Source organism: Hirundo rustica, chromosome 22, assembly GCF_015227805.2.
Source record: "Hirundo rustica isolate bHirRus1 chromosome 22, bHirRus1.pri.v3, whole genome shotgun sequence".
Taxonomy (NCBI): Eukaryota; Metazoa; Chordata; class Aves; order Passeriformes; family Hirundinidae; genus Hirundo; species Hirundo rustica.
The window spans coordinates 255,708-268,078 of NC_053471.1; the positions used below are offsets into that span (position 1 = coordinate 255,708).

General features: G+C 46.0%; 1 protein-coding gene across 3 annotated transcripts in view; it reads right to left on the bottom strand.

Moving 5' to 3' along the window:
* The window catches only part of SPEN (spen family transcriptional repressor), a 66,086-nt gene that overhangs the window by 47,684 nt on the left and 6,031 nt on the right, over positions 1–12,371 (bottom strand). For all 3 annotated transcript variants that reach the window (XM_040084823.1, XM_040084825.1, XM_040084822.1), the window contains exon 2: positions 32–352. In XM_040084823.1, the coding sequence (XP_039940757.1) occupies positions 32–352 (321 nt within the window). The remainder of the gene's footprint in view (positions 1–31; positions 353–12,371) is intronic.

Below are 12,371 nucleotides of genomic sequence, written 5' to 3' on the forward strand. Positions count from 1 at the left end.
AATAACTGCCTAGAGAAACCTTGGAACTTACCCATCAAGTCTCCGCTCATAACGTCCTTCCCGTGCATGAAGTGATGGTGGGGGGCCGTAAGCGGGCCCCCCACCACCTCCTCTGAACCCAGAAACCTCTCTACTACGAGATGCTATGGAAACTGTATCATCCAATCCCCGTGCAGCACTGGGAATGGTTCCTGGCTCATTATAATCCGTCCGTAGGTCTCTATCTCCCATTTTGTTGACAGAGTTGTGTGCCTTCTGGGCACTTTTGATGTCCACAAAATCCACAAACGCTGCCACTCCACCTTCCGACCCCCTCTTAGGGAGGATTTTGACACTTTCGACACGTCCATATCTGGAAGAGAAGCAAAGCAGAGCACACACATTAGTGCTGCTGGGAAAAGACCATGTTTAATAACACTGCTCTCTGCAAAAGTAACATCCAACCCTTCACCCTTCCCCTGCGCCAGGAAAATCAATCACTGGGAGGCTCCAAGAGGGGGAATGCCATTTGGAGAGGGGAAAAATGCCATTTAAATCTTCCACGGTTACATTTAAACTCCTTTCTCAAAGTGTGGGGAGCCTACCATGGGATCACCCTTTTTATAGCAACAGAGTAGCAGCAGCTGAAGAAATACAAAGGTGTTCACAAGCAGAGCACCCTGCACATCATTAGTCTGACACAATTAAAGAGGCACAATTAAAACAAAACTGTGTCACAGGGAAAAATACAGACAGCCAACAATTTTCTTAGGAGACAAATGACCTTGACACAGCAATTCCACGACTTCGATCTGTATTTAACCTAGTCGCCACTGTAATCCCCGTTCCTGATCTCAAACCTGATCACTTCCACACCTCTCAGGACACGCAGGCAGCACGGAGCCCCCAGACCCAGGAGCTGCCGAGCTTCAGCCTCCCACCCCCACTCCAGACCCAGCTGCCCAACAGGAGCTGAGAAATGCCAGAGGGAATGTGACACCACCCTACGTAATGTATGTTAAGTAACTGCAACACTGGCACTTACGGATGAGTAAATGTCTATGCAAAATAAAAATAAACCCAAACATGTTTGTGTACACAAGGAAACAAGATGTAAAAACATATTTAAATAACTTGCATCCACTCACAGCAGAAAGGACAAGCCGGGCAGGATGAGCACAGTGACGTTTTAACAGCCAACAACTGCAGAGTTTTGGTGCTCAGTTCTCTCAGCCAAAAGATTCTGAGCAAACCGGGGAAAAGCTTAGCACTTCAGTTGGTAATCCAGGACAAGAAAAGGCAAAAAGTATATTTTTGAATGTGCCGACATAGAGGAAAGGGATGCGTAAACAAAAAACCCAATCAGGAAGCATTTGTAAACTCCATGAAGAATTATTGTGAAAAAATTTCTATGCACAATGGCAGCACAAGGCTGAGCAGATGTAAACAGACCTTACACAGGCAAAACTGTTCTCAGCCACACATGCAGGGAAGAAGGGAATACAACCGCCAGGCTGAGGCACACACGCTGTCAGATCCCGGAGCTGCCTCGGTTTCATGCCTGGCTTTTCCTACACCTTACAATTTCATCATTGTTGTTAGATGACTAATCCTTAAATACGATCTGAAAACCTGCCACACTGACTGCTGCCTTCTCATTCCAGCCTGACCTACTACACTTATATATAACCTGGTTTGGATTTAGAGCCCTTTTTTTCCTGGTTTACACTCCACTGAACACAGCTGTGTGCACAAACAAGAGCATCTTCCAAGAAAATAATGCCTTGTTGGGCATAAAAAGACACGGTCACACATGAGACACGTTCCTGCCTCTCAGCTGTCCAGGGCTGAGCTTGTCACCTTTGTGCCCCTGGGTACAGCAGAGGGATGTTAATTCTCGGGAGTTTCCTAATCTGTGATGCTCTCGTTATTTTTTGTTGTTTCTTTGTTATTTTATTTAATTAAAAGCTTCAAATAATGGCAAATGGAATTGCAGGAAAGTTGCTTCTCAAAGCATGCTCTCTTTGGAAGCTGGATTTGGTTATCTTGCCTTGAAAGCAAGATTTAGATAGCCCAGAAAAGTAGAGGAGATAGTTAATAAAACCTGCGTGAGGAAAAAAAATGGTCTAATTGGATGTGGCAGATATAGAGAGAGCAGGAGAGGGAACAGGAAAGGAAGGAGAGGGAAGGAAAACAGGAAAGAGCCTATTTGAGAAAATGTTTGTGCCTTGAATGAACATGACAAAAAATATGGAAAGTAATTAGGAATCCCAGTTAGGAACACCCTTTAACACGTTTCAGTGCCAGTTCTCTGCAAACAAAGATGGACTCCAACCCTCATATCTAAATCATGTAGTTCTCAAACTGCTTAGAACACATGCTTTTCTTTTGCTCACTGTTTACACATTCAGTATCTGGTAACATAAGCCCAAATTTGCCTTCAATCTCCAGGGGGGAATAGGATTAAGATACTATTGATATTGGTATCAATATCCCTAAAATCCCTGTCCTTTGACTGAAGCCACCATGACCCAGCTCACCAGCACTGCCTGCCAGTGACATCACAGCTGGGCTCTGAACAACTGCCCGCTGCCCACCTTGACAATTACTGCCTAATTCTGAAATCCTAACACGTACACCTTATTGTACATACAGTCGGAACTCAGTCATTCTTTTGCTGCAGAATCAGAATGTGTTTAAATTGTTCAAATATCTGAGCTCGTGCTGCTCAGAAAGCAGAGGATACAAAACACCAGCGTAATAAGGTCCCCATTTACCACAAAAACAACCTAGCAAAGGTTGTTTCCCTTCCCAATATGAATTTTTATACTGGAAGAAGTGTACTTTGTTGTTTTTTTTTTTTTTTTTCCAAATAAGAAATGAATAGGGGAGGCCACTACTGTATTGCACTGCAGCCACGGTGCTAAATCACTCCACTCCGAGACGGCGCCTGTTAATCCCCCCGTTATCCACATACATAAATATACACTGTGCTCTGGTGTCCTGCCCCGCACCCTTGACAGGCCCTGAGGATAATCTGTGGCAATCGCCTTTGCTGAAAGCGAGGGAGGCAGGCAGGAGGAGGAGAAAGGGAGCAGAAGGGGGGGGATGAAAGAAGACCGAGGAGGAGAGAGCCCTGAGTATTCCAGGGCAGCTGCTGGAAGAGGAAGGTTTGTCTCAGTCCTGTAACTGCAGACATCCTTCGGTCCCCACCTCGAGGATCAATGTGCCGACTGATCCGGCCCGGCCGCACCCATTGGCATCTCTCCAAGCTGCTCCTGTCTTGGCAGATGCTGCTGGGAGGAGAGAGACCAGGGGGAGAGGAGGGAGATCTGCAGTGCTGCATCACCACACGGCTTCACTGCAGCACAATAACGTTACAAGGATACCACGACACTTTCTGAAGGGCCGGGGGAGGAGAGGCGGCGAGAGCACAGCGCTTCCTCACGCAGAAGCAAGGCAAGATGGAGGTGAACACGCTCCGAGGAGCAACCTTTGTCCCGGCAGAGGGCTGGGAAGAGGGGACAAAAGGCCAGGGGAGGGATGGCCACGACCTTTGATAACACTGGCAGAACAGCTCCTCTCAACCTTCGCCTCCTATCGCTACACCTGTGCGTCAGCCCTTCCCAAGGCTGCATTTTGCAATCACTGCCAGACCAACAGAAACAAAGAGGTGCCTTCGCTCGGCTCCCGCTCCGCAGACTCCAATGAAAACAAGGCTTTTAGTGCCTCTTCCCGTCCACAACTCCTACCGATTAACCATTAGCTCCGGATCGTAAGGAAGGTGGCGAGGCCGTGTTTACAATGGGGTTTACAGTTCAACCTGAAGCAGAGGAGGTGAGGACGTGCCGGAGCTGTTATGTCACCAAGCCCCTCCACCAGCACAGCACAGCCAAAGCACCCAGCTGTAAACACACATCGAGCAGCCCTTGCAGAAAAAAGTTGCCCAATAATCACTGCTTGAACAAAGCCACGCTAATCCAGCTTTTCAGACAAAGAAAAGGAATTCATAATTTAAGCATTATCGGTTTATTCACTGTAGATCAAAGCACCTCTATATGCAAGCAGCTGAAATGGGGTCTTGGTATGGCTGCTCAGCATGTTTCCCTCGTTTTCCAGCCCTTCCTCCTCCCAAACCAGGAGACAGCACAGCCGGATTGGGAAACGCAGCCTCTGCCAATGCAGGGCTGGGCTGGTTCCTCGTCCCCAGGAGTGACGTGTCACCCAGGCACAGCCAAAGTCATCCTGCAGCCTACAGCCTACCCTACCTGGGGATCAGCTTTCCAGCTCTAATAGCCCATTTCAGCTCAGCTGCTCACTCTGAACACTCTTCCTGCACGGTCCCTGCTGTTCCAAGCAAAAGCATTCTAAACAAAGCATGGGCTACGAGAACGCTGGCCAGTAATTGTGTAGTAAGCAAACCTTACTGTTTAGTTGCAATATTCTATAAACTGATTAGGATCTTTATAGGATGATCGGTACATGATAAGAAAAGGTGGGTTGAAGCGACAGAGATTTGTTTTGAATATAAACCAAATCCCACTTTAAATCATGGTATCTTCCTACTTCTCTGGCTGCACTCTCCACATGCTTGTGAAGACCTTTCATACCCAACCATCTTTATCACTGCAGAGTTCTGCAGGTCAGCTACATCCTGGCCAAAGAAACTTTACCGCATTTTTATTTAGAAGCTGGTGCCATGCTCCATTCCACACACTAAATGCAACAGACAATGCAGTACCCAAAATAACGCAGGAGCTTTTTCTGTGTGTTTCTGCACCGCCCATTACAAGCATGATTTGACAAGGTGCTCCGATACAGCAGGACATCCGAGTATTTTGTATTCACTTAGGTTCCCTTTGACTGCAATTAGGTATCTTTAGCCATCTGAAAAGCTCGGCTGATTTTGCCGTGCCACACTCAAACTCCTTCCTCCTCCATGATTATATAACCCCAGCAAGCCCCAGCCTGCATTATTCAGTAAAACGCTCGCACAGCTTGAAGCTTTCCTTGGCCAATCACATTCCTCTGGCTTTGTTATTTCATAACAAAATAATGTGTCCTGGAATAATACTTCAGCAGATGTTTGTGCCTCTTCTCCTTATTCCTGACAGCAGATCAGTCCAAATACCCCACGCTAGAGGTATTCCAGCTCTGCATTCCCCCTGCACACAGCAGGTCTGCTCTAGGTACAGGGAAATCCACAATGTGCAAACAGTAAACCTCCAAAAAGCAGGATGCCACCACCCTCCACGGGGGTTTTTAGCTAGTCTAATGGGTGTCTGTTGAGTCCATGAACATCAGTTCTAGGGTCTTCTGCTATCATGATCGCTCATTTCAAAGCCTGAGAAACTTGGTCCACCACAACAGCACGTGCAGCCACTTCCCAGCCATAGAATACACAAAATAATACACCAAAGAGCAGCATCGACCACACTGGGATCTTACCAGCAGCAGGACACCGAGCCACAGGGACAGCTATCCTGCAGAAAACCTGTCTGGAGTTAAGCACCAGCCTCCAGTCCCACCAGCTCCCAGCAGGATCCGCACAGTGAGCGTCTCCCGCCTGCACTGCTCACAAAAGGTGTTTAATATTCACCACTGTGAGAGTTCCTGAGCCAGCAACACAAAGGGAACTTGTTTCTCTACACAGGCGTTTGGAAAGATTACGGCGCTACAACTGATCACAACAAGGGCAATGATACAATAAATTAAATATGCAGCAGTTCAAACATGTTTATCCTAAGGAAATTACATGTTCCAAGCTTCATATTCATTATAGCCATGTGCTTTATTGCCATAAAATTTATATATACACTTAAAATTTTTTTTAGAAAGGGAATTTCATATGTAGAGTGATATAAGATGGTATTTCACCACCTTCAGACCTGAGCAGCACAAGTCTTTGGAATTAAACTATGGCTCAAGTAATGCAGAGCATTCCTCAAAATTTGACAGTTATCATCATGTGCCTGGCATGGAAGGAAACTTGAGGACCGAGAGATACAGAAAGATCAAGGCATCTAAACAAAAACCACTCAGAATTGCACTGACTGTTTCATAAATCCAGTAACTAATATGCAGTGGACAGCAAAATCAGGGACAGACTATTGAGAAGAGCATGCACAGCACTGGGATGAAAATCATTCCAATTCATTGAGATGGATTTTGACAGAAACAAGCAGAATTCCACCATCCTGGAAAACTACGCTTAAACTCAAGTCTAACAAATGTAGGGAACTGTCACCTGTTGAGCCACAATCATTTCACTTTGTAGGAACTGTCTGGGCCAGCAGCTGCACTCAGGGCAACCAGGAGCAGTATTTACTATGGACAACTCGAAAATAAATCCTGGTTGGGTCCCTCACCAATTGTGTCCCTCCCACACTTCACAAATCTCCCAGACTCCTTCCTCTCTGCTATATTTCCAATAGACGTGTGGTAGGTTTAAGTCCCCCACAAGAACAACAGTGATCATGAGACTTCTCTCAGCTGCTTAGAGAATATTCATCTATCTCTTCAGATGAAATTGGTCTCCCAGTTGGGTGGTCTAGAACAGACTCACGTTGGGATATTTGCCTTGTGAGCCCTTCCCACCATTCTTTCCCATAAACACTGAACCCTATCACCACCATCATTAAGCTCTGGACAATCCAGACACTTCCTAACACACAGGGCTACCCTACCACTTTTCTCCTTCCTTGCCAATTCCTTCTGAAGAAGTCACAGCCATTCACTGCAGCAGTCCAGCTGTACTACCCATCCCCACCACAATTCCATAATGGCAACTCATACCATGATCTCCTGCTGTGCAATGGTTTCCAGCTCCTCTTGTTTCTCACCCGTGCTGGGGGCACTGGTGCAGATAAATTTAAATTGCTCTGTCTATAAAGACACAGCGAGTGGCTGGGACAGCACTCCGGACAATCACAAGTAGGAAAGCTCATCCATGAGTAATAAATCCAGGAGATGTGCAGCTTTGAAATCCTTCACCTTCCCAATGGCAAGCAAAATAAAAGCTCCTCTTATCACAAGGAGCTCTGGTTTTCGAGCCACACCAAGGACAGCCCTTGTGACAGCAATGATTCAGAAACGTGCCCTAATTACAAAGCTCCCATCATTTTCTAGATTACAATCTGAGATGCTTTAAAACCTGTTTAGAGTGATCTTTATTGGCTCTGTGATCTTTGGGGGGACAAAAACAACGTTCTTCAGGGCATTCTCTGCAGCTCTTCTTCTAGTAATAAAGATCTTCAGGGAAACGTCAAAATCCAAGAGCAGAAACAATCAACCAGGTTACGGAGCTCAGCCAAACAATCCTGGGGTGAATCCTGAGCACAACGCTCGTACTTCTACCCTCCTGCCCACACCCAAACCTCTCAAACACAGACCCCTCTGGACTTTGCAGCTCCCTCTGGCCCCCAGCAGCACTCAACGGGCAATCTCCCAACTCCTGACTACAAACAGGGGTTTTGTTAATGAGATACAGCACGTGTTCCTGCCACGCACGGAAAACAGCCAGGGCTTTGTCTGCACTCGTAATCCCTCCCTAAGAGATGACAAAGTAGGAAATTAAAAAGCTAGCATAGGCACATTCACCGATACTCCTGATACCTCTGGTATTTAGGAGCAACACGCTCAACAGATCAGATAGTCCAGAGATAATTCCATGCTGGAGCAAGTGCTTGCCTCTTGCTTTACAGCTCAACCAAATACTCCATTTTAAGACCCCAAGTAAGAGTGTTTCCTAATGAAGACATTTTGTTTACATCTTCATTGCAAACTGACCTTTTGGATACTGCTGAAGTATTAATATACAAATGGAATTATGTACCATAGATGGAAGACGCAGAATATTTAAACCTGTTTTTTTACAGTTGCCACTTTCAGTAGCAACGATTTCATCCAAGAGTCAACCCACCAGGAAATTTTCCTGCAACCCCCATGACAACCAGTTCTGCCACAGATTGAGCTGTTGCAGTCAACACGCATCAGGTCACACGTGAATATAGGTGCATCCATTCCTTAAAATATTGACCAGTTCCACTGCAAGACCCCCAGGACATGGAACAGCCCCCAGGAGGAGTATTAGCAACCTTTCAAACCAGGGCAGAGAGGAGGGCGGGGGAGCTGAACCCATGCTTTTGACATGGGGATTACATGAAGCTGGATGAATAAAAACGCCTCTTGGCACTCCATGCAACATCTCACTGGGCTACATTTAATATCCTCCTCACCCCAGTCAGCAATTCCGCTGCTGGCAGCATCAGGAGAACCCAGCACTGCATCAGCCCAGCCAGAGCTCAACCGTGCTGCACCAAAGGGCTCGACACAACATCAGCCACTGACAGCTGCCAGGGGAACTGGATGAGGTACGGCCACCTCAGCCAGCCAGGACAGAGAAAGTCTCTTACTAAGGCACTTTTCCTAGTTGCTTCTTTGGAACAATCAAGGAAAAGTATGGGAGCACCCATAGCTTTTTGGTACATATATTATTTAAAAAAAAAAAAAAAAAATCAAAAAAATCAAAGCAGCTTTGTGAGCAGAACTAATGAAGACTTATTTCTTACGGATGCATGTCTTGAGGTCGAATTCTCTGGCGTCCAATAACTGCCAGTTCCCACTGCAGCTTTTCCCACGGTCAGGAACACCTCTCTCCCATGTGGATTCTTTAATGTCTAATAAGGGCTGTGCTTTCACTGCAGCTTTTCTCTCCATGGGGCCGCTAATCAGGTCTCTCTCCTCTATTAAAACTGCTTGTTTTCACAAAACTCAAAGGAACGTTGTGTCTCTGAGACTGAATATCCCCTTCGCCCTCAGGTTTAGCTGAAACTGGCAAATGGGTTCAAAATTGATTAGGGAAGATATATATACACACATGGCAGGAATACCTCAATCTTGCTCTCCAAGCAGATCAGAATAAATATCACTATTCGTAGAAGCATGGAAAGGTTACAGAAACATGTAAGAACTCTGCATGTTCAGCTGTGTTGTCTCAAGCACAACGAGTTGTGATTCCTTATCCCCAGCCTACACAGATGCGCACCGTCACGTTCCTACACGCTAGACAGAGAGCCACTGAATTCCATCTCCAGGGCATTTTTTTTCTTCCAGCTTAAAGCATAATCTGCAGATTTGCTTCAAAAACACCAGTGGTGATAGGCTACGTTCAACACTTTCTGCAGGGGAATTGCTCAAGCCTGCTCTTTTGCGTGACTGATTTTAGGATTTGTTTGGATTTGATGTTAAGAACGTGCTGCCTCTCAGCTGTAGGGGAATCTCTTGATTAATCAAGTTTTTTTTCATTCTTACATGAAAGGGTAATTCCCCATCTCACTTTTGCTTCTCTAAGCTCTGCTTTGCATGTATTCGGCAGCAGATGGAGGAAAATGCAGAGTCACAACATTATGGTCTTCCTGCCACCCTGCATAGCACTTGAGATGTGGATCATCCTTAGCTTTAGAAGTCTTGGTCCCACTGGTACAGACTTTTCTAACAACACACATTTACCACCTCTTCTCCAAGGTTTTGTATACTTTCCAGAAAACAGTACTTCAGAGGAAAAAAATGTTTATTTGTCTGCGGTCTCTGAGACCACCTCAAGTGATAGAACTGTTCTTCCCCCTCAAATTTCAACTGGGTTTGAACAAGTGACCGGCTTCAGTTCAGCCCATAGGTCTGACAACTTGAAATACATCTCGGACAGAAGTCAGCCACGGATCCAAGGACTCTCAGTCAAATCCCCAACCACAAAAGCTCACCAATGCTAACAGGTAATGATCTTGACACCAGGGAGGCAATCCAGCCAGTTCCCAGCCAGTCCAGCCACTCCCGCTCTGCCACACCAGCCAGTCACCAAACGCAGATGTGCCAATGTTATTTCATTGCTTCGTGACTCACCACTTCCATCGCCCTGGAGAAAGTGCTTGTCCCTGTGACTAAACCAACTGGCAGCACAGTCCTTGGCGTGAGCCAGGTGTCAGCCCAAGGAAAATAATATTCCCCACTGACAAGCGCCTGGCAAGAGCCTGGCACACACTCGGGTGTGTTTTGTCTGCAGTGACTACCTATGCTGCAGGCATTTTCTCCACAAGCAAGAGCCTGGGACTTTCCAGAGCCAAGCTCCTGAACCAGCTACACTTTAATGGCTTTCCTTTTAGTGCAATTCAAAGTCGAGGTTTTGCAAAGCTGAGCTGGAAACTTGAGTTTCATCACAACAGGCAAGGCTTGGCTTTATGAGCTAACTTAAAGGAGGCCTCACCACACCAAAGACTTGAGCAGAGCTGTATCTGGAGGTGAACACGTACTACACACCAAGAGGGCTCCGCCTGAGGTTCAAGGATACACCACACAACCAGATACACCAACACAACTGCTGGGAAAGCTGCTCTCTCATTTTATGCCATTTCAGTGATCAGCTTCACCTTTAAGTTATAAATCAGACTGACACAAGCTAGGCAAGAGCATTAACTGCAACTAACACAGGGGCTGTAAACTCTGAAAAGATGTAGAGGAAGAGATGCTTCCAGAGCTTAGCTGCTGCCAAAAATTGGTGTGTCTCACCATACCCACAACCAGCATTACCATCTACAACATCAATCTTGAAGCCACTTTTTAAAATGTGGCAAAGCTTCTCTGCTACTAATTCTTCTAAGTTGTTCTAATTCTAAACTAAGTTGTTTCAGAGTTAAGAAGAAGACCAAAGGTTTACTGAGACTTTGATTACAAGGCGGTGATTGTGCTGGACATTGGCTGTCTGGATGCATATCCAGCTGCCTTCCTAAGAGCAGCATCTCACAGATCCTGTGAAATTAAATCAGATGTTGATTACATATACAAGGGAGATACTCATCCACCCTGAGCTTTTATTCCCCTCACAGTTAGGATGCTAATGAGGCCGGAAGACTTCTTTCCCCGCCAAAGATGACTTCTTTAAACATACAACTCGGCAATTTATTCTTCTTATTTTGCCCTATTATCTATTACAGGTCACCTACAGCTGCCACAGAGAGCTTAAAGAGGGACGTTTCAATGAGCCTCTGTGATCTCTTTGGCAGCCATCACTGTTACTGAGGATGGGAGGTATTCACCCAGCAGCAGGAGCAGATGGACCGCAGCGCCGAGCTTTGTGCTGTGCGGAAGCGCTGAACACCTCATCGAAGACACAGGGAAAGCTGTGACAGGGACACCAAGTTACTCTCAATGAATCCCATGGATAGCAAACACAACCAGGTCAGTTTTCTTCCCGGAGAAAAACAGTAGATTCACTACTTGCTTCAATAAAATTGTTTACAATCCGGCCGTTCTTTTTGTTGAGCTAAAAGATGGTTTCAAATCCAGCTCTGACTAGGTACCTGACCACCTTTGGGACAGGAACTTGGTGTGAACTCAGCTCTTGTTTCCTACCACACTGGGAATAACAAAAGACATGGAAACTCCTCCATTTGGACAGAGGGGCATCCAAGAGGAATGCACAAAGGTCAGAACTATCGCAGCAGTATCCAGCAGACAGCCCTGCAGATCACTCATTCACACTCCTTCCGGAGACGTCTGGACTTCTCTGGCTTTTCAGCAGAGACGAGAGCACGCTCAGGGCATTCTGATCAGATGCGGAAGCTCGCGCTCCAGATCTAAGTGTGCTTATACAAAAAAAGTCCTTTCAGTTTTAAGGCTGATTAAAAAGAGGAAGAGAAAGGAAGCAAAAAAAGCTCCCTTTTGTTCTTAAAAATGTCCAAGCCTCTAACCAGAACACAGTTGTTGTGACAGCCTGCTGCTCTCCTCCCACAATCAATTTGATGTTTCTTTCACATCTGAACTCTGCTCCTTCTCACCCAAGTCACCACAAACATCTGGACCTTGCATAAGGCACAGACACAAACTCTAGTCCAGAGCCAGCCACATGCAATGGCTACAGAATGCATTTCCAAAAAAATCCATCCCAGGATGATATTGTTTCCACCAAATTCAGAGGTGCTGCCTTCAATCCTTCCTGCTGACAGACCAGGCTGCAGCAGGCCCTGCGATGTATCTGGTGTATTTATGAAAAGCTTGGAACAATGTTTGTTCTTTTACTGAAGGATGTTATCTTCACACTGCAGGATTTTACAGATTGCAGGAGACGATTACAGAGCGTCAGCAGGTTAAACAATAACTATGGAAATGCACAAACCAAAGCAGCTGCTGTGTTTTATTCATGGTCAAGGAGCCTTCATCACCTCTGAATGCGCTGCTGCAGAACAGCGATGGAGATCGGTTTCAGGAGATCTGAGCTGCCATTACTCCACAGGCATTAAGGTGAAGCCTCAAAATAAGTGTGTGTGTACAATCACCAAGTAGGAAACACTGCTGACTTGTAGCCTGGGTGATAAAAAAAGCAACTTCTCTCTGATTTT